This window comes from Nematolebias whitei, chromosome 18, assembly GCF_014905685.2.
Source record: "Nematolebias whitei isolate Nwh7 chromosome 18, NemWhi1, whole genome shotgun sequence".
Lineage (NCBI taxonomy): Eukaryota > Metazoa > Chordata > Actinopteri > Cyprinodontiformes > Rivulidae > Nematolebias > Nematolebias whitei.
In genome coordinates, this window is record NC_056515.1 from 27,196,691 (window position 1) to 27,217,956 (window position 21,266).

Below are 21,266 nucleotides of genomic sequence, written 5' to 3' on the forward strand. Positions count from 1 at the left end.
AATATTAATGTTATTAAAGTATGAACACAAAATGTTGGAGAAGAAAACCAGCGAAAAACTGCCAGACCCACTTTTACGCGCAGAGAAACGCAACTTTTCACCTAAACTGACAGAATGTTTTTTTTTTAACCCTTGTTGCAGATGTTTAGATTCCTCTTCACACGAGCCAAAATTATGTTCTTTCTAGCTCTTTTTAGTTTATTCAGCTTTGCGCGCAAATAAATGTTAATTTAATTTGCGGATAATGGCTGAAATAATAATAAACGCACGCACACTCCACCCCCTGCGGGTGCAGCAGGCAGGTCCACGCGGTGAGGGGTGTGCCATTAATAAGTAATTAGACAGGGGGTCACAGTAGCCACGTATATAAGGAGACCCTCGCGGTCGGGCAGGGTTAGTTTCTCCTGCGCGCACCGGTTTGGAACAGTCTCCGCGCGCAGTTTCCTCTCTCTCTCTCGCATGCAAACATGGGCTCCGTGCTGCCCGCAGACGCCCTAGCTCTCAAGTCTGGATTTAAGTGTCCCGGCCGCTCTCTGTCGGACGTGATCACCTCGGACATCCTGCACAGCTTCCTGTACGGCAGGTGGAGGAACGTGCTGGGCGAACACCTGGCGGAGGAGCGCCAGAGCAGCAGCTGCACCAAAACCGCCTTCACGGCCGAAGTGCTGGCCCAGTCCTTCACTGGAGGTATGTTGTCTGAGCTGCTGCTCTATTCTGAGACACTCCTATTTAACTTTAATGGCGCACTTGTGAGTTTTCTTTACTTTCAAGCAAAGTGAGTCGTGCGTAAAAGCGCATTTGGTTATATTGACAGAGCGCTTTAATTTGACAAACTTGATATTTTTCTGCAGACCTCACACAATAAATTGTATAAATCAACACAAATCTGGGGTTACAAAATTATCCCACCACTGTAAACATTTTCCCAACATCTTATATGATTTGAATAAAAAAAATAAAGCTCACTGACCTTCTTGGGCATCTTTTATTCCAAGCGTTTTTTCACCAAATTCAACGCACTTTTTCCCACATTCTTTTTTTGCTGCTTTTATTTCGTCCCATTTAGCGCATTAACCCTTTCCACAGGGCTCTGAGACCTTGAGTTTTGGAGGCTTGTTAGGTGCAACTGAAAGCCGCGGAGCGTTAAATTCATTTGGTTAACTTTGTGCTTGACCTGGGAAAGTTTCCACTTAAAAAAGAGAAAAGTTCCCCCTTTTCTTTGAGATGTCCTCTGCTTTTTATCCCGCATTCATCAATCTCCGGAGAGTCTCTCTCTCTCCTTCCCCCCCACTTCTTGGCAGCTATGGAGCTCCGGAGCTTTTCTCTTTCTCTCTGTCTCCTCCTTAAAAGATTTGCTGTTCCTCGCATAATGCGCCGTGAAGGCTAAATCTAATGCTATTCATTGCATGTCAACCATCTAATCGCCTTTCCATTTTTTATTGTCGCACAAATTCCCCAGGCTTTTAAACAAGTCCTGGTCGCATTCAGCGCAAATTTATTGCTACAAAGTTCTTAAAAGGATAATGAATTTGGAATTAGCCGCTCCCCTTTTTTTTCCAGTAAACTTTAATGAATATCACATCTGAAGCATGACAAATCGCTGGACCCTGAGCAATAGAGGACCATTTAACCCCGGACTTTTTGCAGTCTGATTCTTTTTAAAAAGATTCTTTGATTTTGACATTAAAGAGGCACCTTTTTTCTCTTTTATTTTGCTGCCAGTGGGGAGTGTTTTCTTTTACGCAACAAAAACTATGAATTCAGCCAGATAATCGAATTAAATGGTGGATAAGATAAAATAAGGTCCAGTTCATTTGCTGCTTTATGTTTTTTTCCTCGCCTCATTTAAGCTTCTAAATTATGTTTTGTGAATACAAATCTGAAGTTTTGCTCCTTTCAGAGGTGCAGAAGCTCTCCAGTCTGGTGCTGCCCAGCGAAGTGATCATCGCGCAGAGCTCCATCCCCGGAGAAGGTCTGGGCATCTTCACCAAGACCTGGATCAAGGCAGGGACCGAGATGGGCCCCTTCACGGGTAGACTCCTGTCCCCTGAGCACGTGGACCTGTTCAAGAACAACAACCTGATGTGGGAGGTGAGCGCAGAGTCCAATGGGGATGGGATGAGTTTCGGGTTTTGGAAACGTTTTTTTGAAACTCTTTGTTGTGTTAGGTGTTTAATGAAGACGGCACGGTGAGGTACTTCATCGATGCCAGTCAGGAGGACCACCGCAGCTGGATGACCTACATCAAGTGCGCCCGGAACGAGCAGGAGCAGAACCTGGAGGTGGTGCAGATCGGCAGCAGCATCTTCTACAAAGCTGTGGAGGTGAGGATCTTTTGCATAGTCAGCAGAGCAGATCTGTGCTAAAGGGGGCCATTAATGTCTCACTTTTATAATTCTTGTTCTGCAGGTTAATGATGTATTTGGTCAATCCAACATCTGGTTTAGATGAGAGTGTGGAGTGAAGATGTTTGTGAAAATTGATATGTTTAATGAGCATCTTCATGGGGCCAGGGGACAAAATGTTTTTGTTTGTTTGTTTGGTTTTTTTTAAACCAAAGCTGATAAACTGAAATCATCAGAAACTTTTCTTTTCTTTACCTCAGACCATCCCACCAGACCAGGAGCTCCTTGTCTGGTATGGAAACACCCACAACACGTTCCTGGGGATCCCTGGAGTTCCTGGAATAGACGAGGAACACCTGAAGAAAAGCAGAAGTGGTGCGTAAAACCGAAACAAAAACGAACCTCAGCTAAGAGAAGTTCTTGCTCACTATGTTTCTTCTTCCAGATGAGACCCACTCTTGTGACGGACCTTCCTCGTGCTCCCCGTCCTCCTCCTCCTCCTCTTCTTCCTCCTCCACCTCCTCCTCCTCCTCCTGCGCCGTCGCCTCCACCGCAGGCCGGATGCGCTGCGTCATCTGCCACCGCGGCTTCAACTCCCGCAGCAACCTGCGCTCCCACATGCGCATCCACACGCTGGACAAGCCCTTCGTGTGCCGCTTCTGCAACCGCCGCTTCAGCCAGTCGTCCACGCTGCGCAACCACGTGCGCCTGCACACGGGAGAGCGGCCCTACAAGTGCCACGTGTGCCAGAGCGCGTACTCGCAGCTGGCGGGCCTCAGGGCGCACCAGAAGAGCGCGCGGCACAAGCCGGCGGCCACCAGCGCCGACGGGCCCCCTCAGGTGTCCCCACCTCCTCCTCCCCCGCAGATGGCCCCCATCCCGCACCAAATGCCCCTGGTGCGCCACATCCCCACCATGGTGCTATGATGGCAAACAGAAAGAGGGCTGGTTGCACTTTAGATGTAGAGCGAAGTAAAAAGTCTCCACGTTTCAGGCATGTAAATAAATAAATATAAATAAAGAAATAAAGAAGACGAGGAGATTTTTAAGTTCTTATTTTTTAATGCTTGTTGATTTTTTTTCTAGTTAAAATGGCAGCATTATCAGTGTTTGTATGGGGTCACCTGATTGTTTATCTGTTGTTTAAAAGAACATTTTGAATAATGTTTATTTCAGTTCAGGTGGAAACATTCTCAGCAGAGTTATTAAGATAAGAGGACACATTTCAGCTGCATCCAAATGTCACTTTAAACTTGTACAGACTGGATACTTCGGATATTTGTGTAACTGTAAAAAATGTTTCGTACATGTGATTGTAAATACATTTCTTCTGTTCTAAATAAATGATATGAGATTACAACATGATGAAGTCAGCTCACAGTAATGATTTACAGCACAGCTTCTCCAGTGAGGGAATAAAGGCCTTAGCAGAGATGATGGAGCAGAGGGCGTTTTGAAATAAATTATATTTCTTTAAATGTGTAGAAAACAACTTGATGTTTATATATGACTAAAATAACAGCTTACGATCAAAAACACAATTTAACAAGCACATTAGGCCTAACTTCCACAATCGGATGTGAATAATTTTATAGCAGCATTTTTAGACTGCTGCAGTTATATCTCTGCAGAATTGATAGGAAAAACAAGCTTGTTGATTTTTATGAATTAAAACATTGATCAGAAAATCCCAGGGATGAGATGCAGAAGAATAAAACTAATTGTATGATTGTTAGAGCAAACCTTCAGTTTATCTGCAAGGCCTCCAGTCTGAGCTATAAGGCTGAAGGCATTGAGGCCTCATTTCTAAATGTTATAAGAATTTCCAAACTTTTTAGCTTTAGAAACACACTTTAGAAATTTACAATTTTTATTTATTTATTTTTTTTTACTTTTGAAGAAATTTTAGTTGAAATATGTCAAAAGAAAATATATTCTAATTTTGCTTTATTTCTGCAGATCATCTCAGGACCCTCATGGTGTTTTGTGACCCATGCTGGGGTTTTGACCCCTTCTTTGGGAACCCTACGACATTTGTGTTACTTTATGAGGACAAATCAAAAGCCCTCTCGATAAATCTCATTTTCCATTTCATGATACACAAATTGCCATTTGGACTACTGCTTTGTGAGATATTCATTCAAAAATTATAACCAAAGTCAATAAAATATTTTTTTTCTTTAATGCTTTATTATAGAGTTAGAAAAATATGTGAAGAATTGAAGATGTGTTATTGCTGGCGATGTGATAAACCTGACGTATTGTAGAATAATTACAAGTTTATTCATGCAACTTTATCACAATATATTTATTCTAAAGGTAATCTAAAATAGTGATGTATATCAAACCAGAGAGGAGATGTAAATTAAGTTATAAAACTGATAAAGTCAAATAAATGGTTCGGTTTCAGTTTGTCTGTCTGTCTTTTAGGGTGATTGCCAAAGTTAGGACCAACATTAAACAGAAAGTTTTAGAGTTTTGAGATGATTTCTATAAAAAAAACTTAAAAGTTAAAAATGATCCTTTATTTTTTGTCATCACTGATACAAAAAAAGAGTTGAAAGTGTAATAATAACTGGACAAACAAATGCTCTTATGATATTTGTCATTGGTGCAATGGTTTATTTGGCCTGACAGGCAACTAAAAAACATTTGGGGCCTCAGGTTTGTGTCATCATGATTCTGCGAGTCAGAAGCTGGAAAGAAGTCCAATTTCATTGAGATGCTATAAAAAAAGTGTACAGAATATTTTTATATTTGCACACACTGAGCTAAAAGTGAAGATTGTGTTCAATAAGTGATGCATTCAGACTCATTCCAGTTAAGTCAAGTCAACTTTATTTATAAAGCACATTTAAAACAGCAGCTGTTACCAAAGTGCTTAACAATAAAAACAATGGGAGTAATTTCATGGAAAAAAGTAACTATAGAAAAAAGTAAAATAATATATTTAAGATTGTAGAGAGTCCACTGAATTATATTGCCGGATTCTCTCAAATGAAATAATTAAAAAACCTTCCTTCATGATATAGAGTGATGCTTTTTGAGAAATGTTTTGAAACACTGTATTACTGTGTATGCAAATCTCCCCCCTCTAACAGAAAATAAGGAGTTTTGCTTTATTTTGTGGGGCGGCTGTGGCTGAGTGGTTAGAGCAGTCGTCCTCCAATGCAAAAGTTGGGGGTTCAAATCCAACAGCAGTCACATGCCAAAGTGTCCCTGGGCAGGACACTGAACCCCTCATTGCCTCTGATGTGTGTCCCATCGGTGTATGAATGTGATAAAGCTCTGATTAGTCTCTTTAGAATGATTTGTTCAAATAGCTTTGTAGAGATCTAGTAGAGTGCTGTATGAACGGGTAAATGAGGCACAGATTGTTGTGTAAAGAGCTTTGAGTATCTTGACAAGATAGAAAGGCGCTACATAAGTACAGTCCATTTACCATTTATTTTGAAAGGAAACCTATTATATAAACACCCTGAATTTAAATCAGAGTCTCCTAAAATGAATTCAAAAAGAAAACCCTTTCACTTATTTTCAACATTTTAGTGGTATATGTTTACAGAGATCTGGTTTAAGAATCACCAATGTCTTCATTTTTTTGTAAAGCTTTTATTTTATGACAAGCATCTTTAAAATCAATGAATGCCAGCGTTTCCCTTATTTTAAATTTCCTGGGATAAATAAAGTTCTATCTTATCTTATCTTATCTTATCTTATCTTTTTTGTTGTCCAAATATGAAAAAAGTCCCACTTCTTTGTGCTCATTTAAAGAAAACATAATTATTTTGTGGCCACCATGATGAGAAATTAAAATGTAGTAGCTTTTCATTAACTTATCTAGTTTAACATCTTGTATTTCAGCCACATTTAACTGAAAGTTTCATTAATTGATTTGGGTGATTTTCTCCTGCAGTTTTTATTTTCTCCACACGATGGCACCAAAACGCATGAAATAACGAATGAACAGAAAATGTTTAGTAGAATATTTCATGAAGACAACAAAGTGATCAGACACATTTTAATCAGTTTACTGGGTTATTATGCTGGATTATAATATTTTATTGTTACCATTTAAGTGAATTATGCTTACAGTAGAATTAGTAAAGCACTTGCCAGATGTCAGACACTGTCCAACTTCCCCACAAGAAGTTTTCAGACAGGTCGTCATTGTAACAAGCAGACTTTAGGTAAAGCTGGGGTTAACTTGCTGCAGGTGAAGAAATCTTCTGTTCATCTGAACCATTATGCATGATTCTGACTGGATGGCGTTGCATCTCTGGACACCGTCCACACTTTTTGTCCTGCACAAACAGAACAACTCATTCATAAAAACTCTGCAGGGTCCTGAAAAGTCTTAAAAGGTGGACGTTTACACATGGAGCACCTTTACATTGGTTTCCTAAAGGCATCCTGCCCTTCTCAGAGGAGCCACAGCAAGAAATCACCCAGTTGACTGCACTGCGCAGTCCTGCAGGAAGACAATAACCTGTTAGCTGTATCAACTAGAACAGGGACAATGAGACCATCTCAACGCAGGTAACAAGACACCAACCCTATCAGGTTCAACACACTGTTTTAGACACTAACCCATGATGTGTTATCATAGAAACACTAACAGTGACAGCTTGTTTAATAAAGGTTAATGTTCACCCTGTTTTCATGAAATAGTAAAAGTAACGCACAAATCTTTAGAGCTTACCAGAGATTATCAGTCACAGCATGCCTCCTCAGTGTAAATGTCCCCTTATTGTTAGCCTTAAAGTGCAGATTTGCCGTCTATCTGCTTTGTGGTCATTTGTGACACGAGAAGACGGTGACACAGCAAGTTTTTCAGTCACTAAGGGATTTTGTGATCCTCGGGGTGCAGCTCACTGATGTAAACAGAGCTGATACCTGCATGCACAAAGAGTATAGAGTTACCATAGCTGTGGGAACATGTTTCGTTTGGGGAGGGTGTGTATGCTATGAGATTTATGACCCTAAACACAAATATGAAAATTATGCCGTGTGGCACTGCATGATATTTTTATATAAATATGTGTTTTAAAATATGTTGTATGTTTAGAACAAACAAGAACAAAAAAAAAATGCAGCCATGATCTGTTGTCTGTTTACTTTTTGGTGGGTTTTATTAAGGAATTGTAAGTTTGCACACATTTACAATGATAGGGCTGTTTTATACATCAAATTTATAACACTTTTTTCTTCTTCTTTCGGCTGCCCCCTTCGTCTAGGGTCACCACAGTGAACTAAGTCGCACAAAGACTTGGCACTTATTTTTACGCCTGATGCCCTTCCTGACACAATCACAGACCACTGAGCTACTACAGCCCTCTGTGTGGAGCAGGGAGCTGCTATCTAGGGTGCCCAGGTGGGGGTAGATGGTGGGGGTTAAGGGCCTTGCTCAAGGGCTCAGAGTGGGGTGGAGACAGGTGTGGGTGCTTCACCAATCCCACCCACATTTTGATGTTGTCGGTACCGGGAGTTGAAACAGTGATCTTCTGATCACAGGCCCACCTTCTCTAAGCTCTGCACCACCACTAACTAAATTTTTAAACACATTATAAAGCATAATTAGAATACTAATAAATCTATGCTAAAAATATGTTTATGTGTCTATGTAAAGTGTGTGGGCAGCACGGTGGCGCAACTGGTAGAGCTGCTGCCTCTCAGCGAGCAGGTCCTTGGTTCAAACCCCGGTCCAGGGGCCTTCTGGGTGGAGTTTGCATGTTCTCTCTGTACATGCGTGGGTTTTCTCCGGGTACTCCCGTTTCCTCCCACAGACCAAAAACATGCATGTTAGGCTGATTGGTAACTCTAAAATGTCCCTAGGTGTGAGTGAGAGAGTGAATGGTTGTTTGTCTCTATGTGGCCCTGTGATGGACTTGCGACCTGTCCAGGGTGTACCCCGCCCCTCGCACAGAGATTGCTGGACATGGGCACCAGCGACCCCCGTGACCCAAAATGGAATAAGCGGGTAAAGATAATGGATGGATGGATGTAAAGTGTGTATGTAAGGTGATATGTTAAGTGATATGTTACTTAACATGTGTGCTTAACATATCACTTAACACATCACCTTACATATACACAGCACGCTACATACACACTTTACATAGACACAAACATATTTTTGGCATTAATGGAACCTCATACAAGGGCATGAGAGATAAATGAAATATCACTGTGAAATGTTGAATACATTTATTTATTTGTCTTTGTCATCTCACATTTTCAATGATTGTAATAAAGATTCACCTAACATAAAATGCAAACTACTTATGATAAAGATTGGTTAATTGATTGTTCAGTAGCGTGTTTTCAATGAATTAAGTTTTTTTTCTTTTAATGTATTTGTCCACATAAAATCTGTTGTTGCAACCAGTCTCTATGTTGTATACTTAACTTTTCCCCTAAACATATGTTGCCGTAAAAACAAAAAAATAAAAGAAGAAGCAGCAGCAGAAGACACGGTGACGCCATTTCGATTATCTTGGCCTATTTTCAGCGATGATTCTGTCATTTGTTGATCGAGTCTCGCGGTTCGTAGTGGATTGTTGACATTTTTCCAAGGCTAGCTTTTAGCTAACAGCCGGTTAGATGTTTCTCCTCATCAGACTGTAATCCAGCAGGTGGGTCACAGTTTTTCTCAACTGTTTTTTTAATATGATGTCAAAGTGTCAACTTGTGCAACACCAGTTGTAGTTATTTTACGTTACGATTTGTCAATTTTAAATGTCGTCTGCTAAAAGTTGAGAATATACTAAACTGCTAGCTAACACAGCTAGCAGTTTAAGCTATCTTGATCTGTTTAATTTTATCTGTAAAATCAAATGTTATTTCTGACAACCGTATAAACCTAATTATCCCTCTGGCTATTATTTAAAGTTTAGTTTGTCCGCAGGGAGGCTAACGGTTAGCATAAAGTGCTAACAGGAACTAATATTTTGTACGTTCATCGAGTTACCAAAAGGTACATGATGAGGTCATTTTACAAGCAAAACAGAAAACCAATTAGGGTCAGAAGTTAGTTATGCTCTTACACATTTATATATAAATTAGTTTTAATGTTTTACAAGGGAAACTCTTTAATAGACATGCACTGTTAGTGATTCATTCAGCTATCAGGCTCCATTTAGCGTGTCTTTTACAATTGTAGTAATCAAATAATCAATATTTACAACAGTTACAAACATATATTAAGATGTGCAAATAAAATGTGATCTTATCTTCTCAGTTCGTGTAACCTAAACGTTAAAACACTGAAGCTTCCACAAAGACAACAGCATGTTAAGGTACATAAAATAGATATTTATCCTTTAGATGTACTGATCATAAAATGCATTTTATTGTTCTGAATTTATAGTTGTCAAAGTAAATAAAACTCACAATCACATGTGTATTGCAACAGGTGGGACCTAGTTTTTTAAATGTTTAGACTGGATTAAGTTTGCTGTATTGTGACCTTGAGTGTGATCCAGGATGATTATAGTTAAATCTTTTTTGTAATCTGAATGCTGATTTGATGTAATTCACCATCTGAATAAGTAAGTATAAAATGACCCTTAATGTACTTATAAATGGCTAAAACATCACATCATTTGCATTATTGTAAAATGTATCATTAGCTATTTTTAATATTTTCTTTGCTGCCATGTTCTCTTGGCTAAAGTAAGATAAAATATGAATATTTGTTTTAACATGAGGATCTTGTTTATTTGTTACTCTGTGCTGTGGTTGGATTAAAAAATATATACTATGTTAAAGTACTAGACTGAGCATTTTCATACATAAAGTTTCCTTTACAATATTCTAATGACATTAGTTTTATTGTTAAGGACACTAAAGTTGAAAAACTATAGGTACTAGTATTATATTACATTTAGGTTATAATCTATTGTTGTATATTCTGGTTTAGTTGTATGTTTTTCATGCATCAGAATAATTCTAGTTTAGTCCAATGATTTCTTCTGAAAAAACAGGACACCTCCATACGTTAATACCATCAAGATAAAACTTTTAACACTATTAGTAATTATGTTTTTAATCGATGAGGTTATTGTTATGGGCTGTGTAAAAGGGAATACAAGAAAACATTGAGATGAAAATCATTGTTGTACATTCTGCAGTGTAATTCTCTGGCTGATGTGTATATATATATATATATATATATATATATATATATATATATATATATTACTGTGGTGTGTTCCTCAGGATGTTAGGATGGAGTCTGGTCCAGCTCTGCCTGACAGCTTGGTTTTAGAGATCTTCCTGCATCTGCCCCATGATGCTGTGCTGAAAGCGGGTCTGACCTGCAGACAGTGGCAGGCTGTCTCCAGAGATGAGATCCTGTGGAGGGATCTGTTCTACAGCTTCTACCGCATACCACGCTCTGTACCTCGACATCCTTGTAAATATATATATATATAATATATATAAACATGCCTTTTGCAGAGATATTTATTGGCATGTGTTACTGATAGTTTTATCAAAACCGTTCTTTGTTTGATAAACTCCGACTCTGCCTGTGTACAGCGGCGGTGTCATGGTACAGGGAGTTCAAACGTCTGTTTGACTGTATCCCCTGCGTGGAGGTTCAGACGCTGAGAGAGCACACCGATCAAGTTCTCCACCTGGCCTTCTCTCACAGGGGCCACCGCTTCTCTTCCTGCTCCAAAGACTGCACAGTTAAGGTAATATTCAAACTTACTTTTATCCCTTGTCTTGATTTCCTTTTGAGAAAAGTCATATTTCATAGTAAAAGCAAGACATTTCTAAATAATAATATTAATAATATTAATGATAAGGATAGATTGAATGCAGTCTTTCTCAAGTTGCTTCTGCAGAAAATGCTATAATGTAGACCGATGGGTTCTAAAGCTGGGCTCAGGAGAATCCTACTGTGGGATGTAAAACTCCCTAGTTGGGGGTCTTCAGAAGATCCACATAAATCAGATTTGCTTTGAAACGATAACTTTCAACTTTTTTAGCATTGATTTTTAAAAAGAAATAACAATAGGAGTCATGAATGGATAGAAATATTTGAATGGTTGAACAAACTCTTTGTTAAAAGGCTTAAAATTGACGTTTGAACACTTCAAAAGATTTTGCAACTTTAATTTAGTGAATGAAGCTGCAAAGTTTGGGAAGAATCGAAAAAAAATTTTTTTTTCAATAATGATGACCAACTTTACAGTGTTCTTCTAGACATGGCGTGTTGAGCAACATTTGTGTTGAACATAAATAAATATTTACATCCCATGATGGTTTTGTAACAAAATCAGGGTAGTTTTGAACTTTCCCTTGTCAGATTTTGTGTTTCTAGAGACATTGTTATAAATGTTAACATAGTTTACAAGAAACATGAGACAATTGTTGATATTCTACAAAAGTTTCCATCATTAGAACGGTATATTTGATGCTTTTTGACACATTTTACTAAGCAGTATTTAATTGTGTTGTTCCCCATCAATTTGCTTTCTTCCAGCTGTTGTAATTCTCCTTATCTCCTCCTCCTCATCTATTTATTCTCCTTTGGTGCAGCTATGGGACACAGAGCGACCAGATGGAAACATTTCACTGGTTCACAGCTCCAGCATGCGTCCATTAAACTGGGGCTACACCCAGTTCTCCCAATTCAACCCTGACGATAGCCTGCTGCTCGTGTCCGGTGTCTACCTGGGCCCACATCACTCATCGTCAGGGGAAATCGCTGTCATTAGCATGGGTGAGAGCGAAGGAAAATTAGTAATTTCCTGAAGATTTACTTTGGAGATACATTTTAGTTTTTAAAATAATCTTTTCTCTTAGACTCTAATGTCATTTTGTGTGAATTTCTTTAGAAATTAGACAATATGAATAAATTAGGTGCTGAAAAAAGATTAACATAGCTGAATATAAAGAAACTGTACCTACAATCAAAATGACTATATTACAGACTGATCATTTAAATTAATAGTTTGATGTTTTCCTTTTAACAAATATTCAGCATGCAGACTTAGTGGCAGGAAATTGCTAAATTTGCTCACAAAAAACACTAAAATGCCAAGTGCTTTGTGCCTTTTCATGGCACACCTTATACACAAGGAACTAACAGAAAAATAGAGGATTTGGTTAAAAGGTTTGCAACAAATAAGAAATTGCAGCTTTTATTCATTGTAACTTTTTATGCCCATCCTTTGAATTCTCTGACACAGAAAATTACACACTGTTGTCGCGGGTTAGAAACAAACCGTATGATGTGTTCGGCTGCTGGCTGAACGAGTCTCACCTGATCTCTGGGAACCTGCATTGGATTGGCAACATGACGTCCTGTTCGGTGCTCTGGCTCAACAAAGCCTTCCAGGTGAAAATGAGCTCTGCTGCAAGACGTTATTAAAAAGTTTCAGCACTTTAAAGAGCAGCACATGAAAAAAAATTGTCATCCTTTTCTTTTTTTACTCCAGGATATCGAATCAGAGAACGTCAATGTGGTCAAGCGCCTTTTTAAGATCCAGAACATCAGCGCCAGCACCATTCGAACGGTGATGGTGGCCCACTGTCGTCGTCATGACAACCCGGACCTACTGCTGGACTACGAGGCTCAGTCTCAGGCGAGGAGGGAGAAAGGGGAGCAGCAAAAGCAGCACCGGCCTCTTTTATTTGACTTGAGATTGTCTGACAGTGAAGAAGAGGAAGAGGACAAGGAAAAGCATCAGAGGGAAATGGAGAGTCACAGCTTTTCGAGTGGGCGCCTCTCTCAGCCCACCATCTCAGGCCTGCAGCACATTATTCATGTAAGCTGCGTAATACTTTTTGTTTCTGCGTTTGATTTTTATTTCACATTTTTCATTTCGTCTTTTTGTGCTCGACTTTCTTCTTTCCAGTGTCGCAACAATGTCGGGTCCAGGGAGCTGCAGATTGAGACCCAGGTGGCTCAGATGATGGGCAGAGCCTACACGAAGGCCCCAGACTCCAACCTTATCAAGCCGTTGGAGTCCGAGGAGGGAGAGGATAAAACCTACTTACTCTTCACCACCGGCAGCCTTACATGCTCCCCTCACCAGATAGGTAAATTATTCTAAATGCTTCAAAACAAAACCAAAGCTTGTCATTTAAACAGGCAGAAACATGGTCTTCTCTCTGGTTTTCCAGGCATTAAGCTTATCAAACCTGAGCAGATGACCACTTCTGGTCCTGTACTTGGGGAAGAAAGGAGCTCCGAGGAGTTTTTCGATTCACTGGACCATGTTATCGATATCCACGGCCATATTATTGGTATGGGCCTTTCTCCTGACCACAGGTAATTGTTTCATAATACATTAGTCCCTTGTTTATCACGGGGTTTAAGGACCACGCCCCCTGCGATAAGTGAAAAACCGTGAAGTAGGGATAGAGTAGTCGAAGTTCAAGTTTCACTCCCAATCTCCCTCCTTCTGTGTAAATAAAGGAGGATACAGTCCATGCTTCATGGATTGTTTATTTAAAATATGACTGTATTTAAATTTAAATTGTAGAGAAGAGAAGCGCAGCAGGACAGCAAAGGATTAACCCTTCACAGAAATGTACTTCTTGATCAATTACACTTTAACAACTGAACATAGAAGTTCTAAAATAATTAAAAATAACTTTGAACACTTTTATATTTTGTGATTATGACGATTTTACGATGTGACATACTTTGAATTTTAAGTTTAATTCAATTCAGTTTATTTATAGAGCGCAAAGTCACAACAGAAGTCATCTCAAGGCACTGAACAGAAACATTCATATATAAAAATAATAAGTTTAACAAAAACAAACATTAATAAAAAATAATAATTTAACATTATCTGAGGAGCAGACTGCTTTGAGTTTAACTCCATCACAGAACTCTCATCTTGAGCGAGCACGAAGGTGACAGTGGAAAGGAAAAACTCCCTCATGAGGAAGAAACCTTTAGCAGAACCAGGCTCAGGACAAGTGACCATCTGCTTCGACCGGCTGGTTTGAGAGGAACAGATACACAATGACAGGTCAAGAATCACATGTTAAGACAGAAATAGTATCAAATGAAAACTATTCAAGTTTAACAATTCATTTAAAGAAATTAGGTCAGTTTGTCCTCTAGTAGTCTAAGCTTAACATAGCATGACAAGTCGACCCTAATTATAGGATTTATCAAAAAGGAAAGTCTTAAGTCCAGTCTTAAAACTGGACAATGTGTCAGCCTCATGGACAGAAACTGGAAGTTGGTTCCACAAGAGAGGAGCCTGATAACTGAAAGATCTTCCTCCCATTCTGCTTTTGGAAACTCTAGGAACCACGAATAAGCCTGCAGTCTGAGAGCAAAGTGCTCTGTTAGGAAAATATAGAACAATAAGATCTGTAATATAAGATGGAGTTAGATTGTTGAGAGTTTTGTAGGTTAGATGCAAGATTTTGTATTCAGTTCTGGACTGTGGAGAAAGGCTAAAACTGGAGAGATATGATCTCTCCCACTAACTCCAGTTAAGACTCTGGCAGCAGCATTTTGGATCAACTGAAGGCGTTTTAAAGAAGTATTTGGACACCCAGATAACGAACCATTGCAATAGTCCAGTCTAGACGTGACAAATGCATGAACCAGTTTTTCTGCATCATTTTTAGATAAGATGTTTCTAATTTTAGTGATATTACGCAGGTGGAAGAAGGCGGTTCTAGTAACCTTTTTAATGTGGGAGATAAAAGACATGTCCTGATCGAAAATAACCAAGATTTTTAACATAAGAGTTGGAGGACAGATTAATGCAATCCAAGGAGGGCGAAAGACTGAAAAATTCATGCTCAGGTACAAACACTAAAACCTCAGTCTTGTCTGTGTTCAAAAGCAGAAAATTTAGGGTCATCCAGGTTTTTATGTCTTTAAGACATGCTTGTAGTCTAAGTAACTGATTTGTAAGTAAGAAGTGCAGCTGGACAGCAAAGGGTTAACCCTTCACAAAGCTGCTTCAGCTGGAGGAGAAATGTATGTGTGGCAGAGAGCAGAGATCATGACAGGCTCCAAATGGAGCTTCTCCCTGCACCTGTGGGCTGCACAAAGGTGCAGCTAAATAATTTATAATAATTTATTTTTAAATAATCCATGCCGCTCGTGTGGCTCATCCATCAATTAGCCAATTGGGTGTCATGTCCACTCTTACTTTGACAAAAACCACGAAAGAGCGAGTCCGTGAAAGTCGAACCGCGAAGTAGCGAGGGACTACTGTACACACAATGACTTGAGCGCACCTTTTTGTGTTTCATAGCAGTTTTTTGCACCTACGGCAAAGTTTAATTGTACTGGACACAAAAGGTTTAATTAAATTAACATAGTATATTTTGACCGTTGCATCTCATGATTCAGCTGAATTGTTTTCTTTACAGAACATATTGTCATAAACACATCCTGACAGTTAAAAAAAAAATTAGCTAGCCGTATATTTGCTGCTTAACGCTCAGCTTCTCTGCTGTCCTCGGTCAGGTATCTGTACGTGAACAGCCGCGCTTGGCCAGCAGGATGTGTGATCTCGGACCCCATGTCGCCGCCCCCCATCGCCGAGGAGATCGACATGCACGTCATCGACCTGAAGACTTTAAGAGAGGAGAGGAGAAGTCTGCGCGCTCACCGGGCATTCACCCCCAACGACGAGTGCTTCTTCATCTTCCTCGACGTCAGTAGAGACTTTGTTGCAAGGTGAGTTACAAACAATCAGTTTAATTTTTATTTTCAGGACAGTTTCTACTTTCGAAACACACATTAATCAAAAACTGAATCTCAAACCACAGAAATGTCATTTGTCTTGTGGGTGTTTTTGATCATCAGGAGCATTTTGAAACTTTTCAGGGGCTTTTAAGCAGAAAAGCAGCTGGCTGTTATATGCAGATGTTTTCAGGTGTTCATGAGGGAAAACCGCTTGTGTTTGAAAATGTATTGATTTGTTTTGGCGCCTAGCATTGAACAAAAGACTGTTTTCTAACTGCAGATTGATATCGTTCCTGCTGCTGGGAGGGTCAGATTCAGTAGTCCTTACTGTCTAAACCTGAATTTCTTTTTTTTGTTTTGTTTGCTTATTTATGCGTATGGCTTTCTACTTTTCTCTGTTAAATGTTTGCCGTGTAGTCAGTAGTCACATTCAGTAGTTCCTGCCTTAGTTTCAATGATCTATCCCATTAATCTCCTTCCTGTAGTGGAGCAGAGGACAAGCATGGCTACATCTGGGACCGTCACTACAACATCTGCCTGGCACGTCTGGCCCACGACGATGTGGTGAACTCGGTGGCGTTCAGCCCCGCTGATCAGGAGCTGCTCCTGTCCGCCAGTGACGACTCCACCATTAAGGTGTGGCGTTCACCGCGCATGGTCCGCCTCGCACAAGCCTCCACCCGTCAGCTGAGGCCCCGCAGCCTCCTGACCTCCTGGCTGATGCGCAGCAAGAACTCCACGTTAGCCGGCAGCGTGAATGGAAAGCCCTGAGTGAAAGGCTGGGGAACACCTTCAAGCAGGAGGAAAGTTTGATCCTTTCCCCCCCTCTGTGATATGGATATACGGACACTCCACATGTAAAACAGTGTGTTTAGTGTTTTCTTGCTTTGAGCTCACTCACGGTGTTGTGACCTAAAGTGAAGATCAGGCGCCTCAGCTGGCAGAGGCGACTCAAACACAAGGGGGCGGAGTTTCACCAACAAAGAGGAGAAATGACAGCAGACCTATTGATGCTGAACAGAAAGTTACACAAAATGATCACATGTAAAGATAGAGCTAAATGATGTCCAAGGGTACTTTAGGAGACGGATGTCTTTTTTTATGGACAGAGCAGATTGGACTCTAAATGTTTGCTGGATGGCACCTTCTGATCGTGGTTGTATGTCCTTCTCATCTGAGGTCAAGTTCAGTGACTGATCTAATTTTCCTTTTCATGTAAATCTCTGATTTATGTCCCTAATCTAAAATCTTCAAGTGTGTCTTCAGAGCTTTATAAAACTGTTAGAAAGCTAAAGGGTCAAAGACAAAGCTGTGTTTAATGTAGTTTTCTTGGTTTTGTTCACGTTGGATCAGACATGACCCATTATCGTATTACCAGTACTTATAGAACCATAAAGCAGTTTAATATAAAAGATTTGAGGAGAAGTTGACCTAAAAAGAGTACAAATCGTTATTGGATCTATATTGGTGGCATTTATTTAAAAAACAACCCTCTTTAGTTATTATCGGCACCAGTTTAGGAACTTTGCTCACACACGACAGAAGGTTTGCTTAGTTTAAAAACATCTACTTTATGTTTGGTGTGTTTTGACTTCATCCCCATCTTTTGTTCAGAGACACTTTTCTCTTTAAAAATGTTCAAAATGGACATCGTGAGAACATTTTATAAAACTGTAATGGCTAAGACCTATTATTAAAGATATAATTTTTTAATGCGACACAAATTACATTTTTAAACCAAAGATGTTCAATTTGACTGTTTAGCTTAATTTTCAGTAAAACCCTGCAGCGTATTTGCTATTTGAAACACAGATTTGATTAAAAACATTTTACAGCGTTGTCCCAAAATATGCACTTAAAGGTTTACGTGTGAGCAATAAAAATAAAGAAAATATTTGGTGAAACGTTATAAACATGTTAAGTCACAAATATCTCCCTTTGTTTTATTTTGTTCTTCTGTATTTCCTTTAAACATATATTTTAATTAAAGCAACTCATAAAACTCCACTGAAATCAGACGTTTTACTTGTCAGGACATTATTTTTTAGTTCCTCTAGTCTCGTCTTTGTTAGAAATAAAACCTACATTTTTCACGCGGGTTCTGGTTTTGTTGAGTAGTTTCTGATTCCCCTGCACAGACCTCGGGGGTTTGACCTAAAAGTTACTGACGTTGCCACGTGGGCTCATTAGATGAGATGTGACTGATTTTAAAACTTTTGTTTTAGATTTTATGTCAAGTTTTTACTAAATAAGACTCCAGAAATGTCTCATGGGTACTGCCACAAAATGAGCAGATTTCAAAATGAGTGTAACGAGTCAGGAACTTCTTTTTGCATCTTTTACAATATTTTTTACAATCATGTTTCCTGCCGTCTGATGTTTTATTTAAAACTCCCCTTAAATAAAAAGCATGTCTCACAAAGCCAGATGTCTCTGACACAGTTCTTTGACTTTGGAAAGAAAATAAAGTTAATTGTTTGGGTCATATTTGGGTCTAAAGCAATAGTACAGTGGAGCACTGACGGTACTTTTGCCAGTCATGTCACTGAACACTGAAACTGAAAGATTTTTTTAGATGTTTAGCTAACCACATCATTTATTTATATCTGATCAGTTTCAGCGAAGTGTGATTTGCGATTCTTCCGTTCTTGTGTGCTTTATTGTAAACACAAACCTCAGTGGATATTTTTAAACTGTATGACTAAGACTTTCCAAGAAAGATATTTTTATAGTTGATATCCAACACAGACCGTCCTTTAATCCGTAGAACGTCTTAACTTTTCTGCATCAGTGTCCACAGGTCTCGTACGTCTATTGTAATTACGTAACCCTTAAACTTTAAAGTCAAATTTTAAAATGTTTCAGGGTCTTCTTATCTTTTACCCCTTCTCTCTTATTCACATTTCAAGTCTTGGCATTATCAGTTGTTTAACATTTTTTTGAGCCATTCCTTGTAGGGTTTGTTGAAAAAAAAAAAGAAGCTCAAAAATACCTCAACTACAACTCCAAATGAGTTGAAAAGGAGATGCCGTGGATGCATTCCCGTCTGCCTGGAGGCGGTGCTCGAGCGCCTGATCAGAGATCTTGGAGGTAGCGGGAAACGCGGCTTGTGACAGCAGGAGGATCGAGATCATCTCCTGGCACCTGCAGTTAAGTTCACACAGGCGAGGGGCTTGGCAGGCTGCTGGGAGAAATGGCCATCGCTCGGGGAGGAGTTCTGACCACCATTCAGGCAGTCCTGCTGCCCAAGAGGATCGAGAGGTCTGCTGGGTCTGTGTGGACGGATCGACATCTGCAGCCAGTTTCTTCAGATCCACTGTGGGACAGCCTTCCTGCCCACAGCCATCAGCATCTAGAACAGGGGTGTCAAATTCACTTACAAAAGGGGGCCAAATTAAAACCTTTTTCAAACTAGGGGCCAATTTCAGAATCTACATGAACTCAAATCAGACACCCAACATCTTTTCTTGGTAACAGGTTCCTCAACAAGAGTTTGATCTCATTTGATGTTCTCTGTTGTGCTTCCAACATCATAATCAAAGATTACTGAAAAAAATTCAAGAGATAAAAGTATTTTACATTTCACATATCATCTTGGGGGCCAGATAAGATGTCAACAAGGGCCACATTTGGCCTCCGGGCCTTGAGTTTGACACATATGATCTAGATCAACTCTAATGAAACCAGGATGAGTTACAACAATTCATTTCCCTTTGGGATTAATAAAGTATTTTTGAATTGATATGCGTACAATTGTTATCCTCTTGTGAGTTCCACTTTTCGATGAGCCTTAATGCTCAACAACCTCTTCGAACATTTACCACCAAGGTATAATAGTTCCACCACCATGCTTTACAGCTGGTTTAACGTTTTTGTGATTTGTGCTCAGCATTTTTGTAGTCAGATTGCTCTCTTTGGCCACATTATTATTATATTTTTTAAATTGCTATAGCCTAAATATTAACTTGGCAAAGACGCATGTCAAATTTGGCTACATTTGTACCATTAAAATAACAAACGTTAATACAACTACAGCAGAAGCTGAAAATGTTGGCTGTCAGCCAAAAGAAGTCGAAGAGGCGAAAAGTCCAAAAACGGTCATGAAGCAGGAGCTAAACTTGAACTTCAGCAGTTCACTGACTCAAAAAGTACATTTGATGCTTCAAGAAACCTGTGAGATGAAACAAAGAGGATGTTAATTGTGAACGTTACTCAGAACCTAGAATGTCATCGTTTGTAAGACTTAAAAAGAAAAGTTTACACAAAAGCTCTGAGAGGAGTCTAATCATTCATTGTTAACAAAACCTCCAAAACGTGACTCATCTACAGAAAACGTTCTGAACATGAATAAAAATGTTCTGAACATGAAACACTATGCCAGCATCAGGGTTTGATTTTTAAATGCCCCATAGGTCGTTTTTAGCAGCCACAGGACATGAAGTTGCTCTTAAACTTTGAGTCATTTAAAACCAAAATCTAATCTGAGACATCAGGATAACTTGTCTGTAATAAATGAATCGAAGCCTAAACTCAAATTTTCAGGTTATTTTATTAAAAAGTAAATTCATATCTAATACGTTAGGGGTCCCAAAGTCCAGATCTGGACCCTTTCAGTAGAATGGAATAACTAACATAAGAAAGCAAATTTATTATAATTATTCTTTTAATTGTGCAGTTTTATGGTAATTTATTTTAAGCCCACAGCTCCCTCCCAATTACAGTACTGCAATTAATTTTCGGTGGTGCAACTTTACAGTAATTCCCACCTCTGACTTACAATCACTCTCTTTAGAGAAGCTTCCAGCGCACAGCAGGCCTGAAAAGACCGTACGGGGAGTGAAGAAAACTTTTAGGTTGACCTTTGAATTCGAATCGAAGACCATTGTAACGGGGTTTCGAGATACGATCACTTCATAAAAGCATTAAATTTACAGCATGAGTAAAACTGGTTATGTGTCACAGTTGGGTATTCCCCCAGCATGCATTTCTGCAGTAATGAAGCAATGGAACAGTACACCGTGTTCAAGGTACAAGCAAACACTTAGCAATCAACCAACGTGTTGACACAGTGATGTGGCGTTTACTCACTTTATCAAGTTCCTGTGCAAGAGGATGCACTTTCATTTACTGCAAAGTGTTAAAGCTTATCAAGGAAACATCCTAAAATAAAATCATCGTACTGAGCTACAAGATGCAAGGACCATGGAGGGGAATGATCTCATTCACAAGTGGCT

General features: G+C 39.4%; 2 protein-coding genes and 1 long non-coding RNA gene across 3 annotated transcripts; 2 read left to right on the plus strand and 1 right to left on the minus strand.

Annotated features, from left to right (window-relative positions):
- The first annotated feature begins 467 nt into the window (after window positions 1–467).
- On the plus strand, window positions 468–3,272 carry LOC119424469 (PR domain zinc finger protein 12-like). Its single transcript, XM_037691954.1, has 5 exons — window positions 468–687; window positions 1,901–2,091; window positions 2,169–2,324; window positions 2,606–2,720; window positions 2,791–3,272. The coding sequence occupies exons 1-5, from the start codon at window positions 468–470 to the stop codon at window positions 3,270–3,272; spliced, it is 1,164 nt and encodes a 387-aa protein (XP_037547882.1).
- A 3,275-nt stretch (window positions 3,273–6,547) lies between these two features.
- Window positions 6,548–7,092, minus strand: LOC119424360. The gene is made up of 3 exons (XR_005187503.1): window positions 7,048–7,092; window positions 6,733–6,816; window positions 6,548–6,649 (listed from the first exon to the last, which is right to left on the minus strand). It is a non-coding gene; the product is annotated as an uncharacterized LOC119424360 (long non-coding RNA).
- A 3,482-nt stretch (window positions 7,093–10,574) lies between these two features.
- fbxw5 (F-box and WD repeat domain containing 5) lies at window positions 10,575–17,138 on the plus strand. Its single transcript, XM_037692726.1, has 9 exons — window positions 10,575–10,761; window positions 10,887–11,044; window positions 11,895–12,078; window positions 12,548–12,696; window positions 12,797–13,126; window positions 13,217–13,400; window positions 13,485–13,632; window positions 15,811–16,023; window positions 16,518–17,138. The coding sequence occupies exons 1-9, from the start codon at window positions 10,575–10,577 to the stop codon at window positions 16,801–16,803; spliced, it is 1,839 nt and encodes a 612-aa protein (XP_037548654.1). The 3' UTR covers window positions 16,804–17,138.
- Window positions 17,139–21,266: the final 4,128 nt, after the last annotated feature.

Excerpts from the sequence above, each read along its gene's own strand:
- LOC119424469 (XM_037691954.1), top strand. The coding sequence starts at position 468 with ATGGGCTCCGTGCTGCCCGCAGACGCCCTAGCTCTCAAGTCTGGATTT. Across the intron at positions 2,092-2,168 it reads ACAACAACCTGATGTGGGAG|GTGTTTAATGAAGACGGCAC; the intron begins GTGAGCGCAGAG and ends TTGTTGTGTTAG. Across the intron at positions 2,325-2,605 it reads TCTTCTACAAAGCTGTGGAG|ACCATCCCACCAGACCAGGA; the intron begins GTGAGGATCTTT and ends TCTTTACCTCAG.
- fbxw5 (XM_037692726.1), top strand. The coding sequence starts at position 10,575 with ATGGAGTCTGGTCCAGCTCTGCCTGACAGCTTGGTTTTAGAGATCTTC. Across the intron at positions 13,633-15,810 it reads GGCCTTTCTCCTGACCACAG|GTATCTGTACGTGAACAGCC; the intron begins GTAATTGTTTCA and ends GTCCTCGGTCAG. Across the intron at positions 16,024-16,517 it reads AGTAGAGACTTTGTTGCAAG|TGGAGCAGAGGACAAGCATG; the intron begins GTGAGTTACAAA and ends TCCTTCCTGTAG.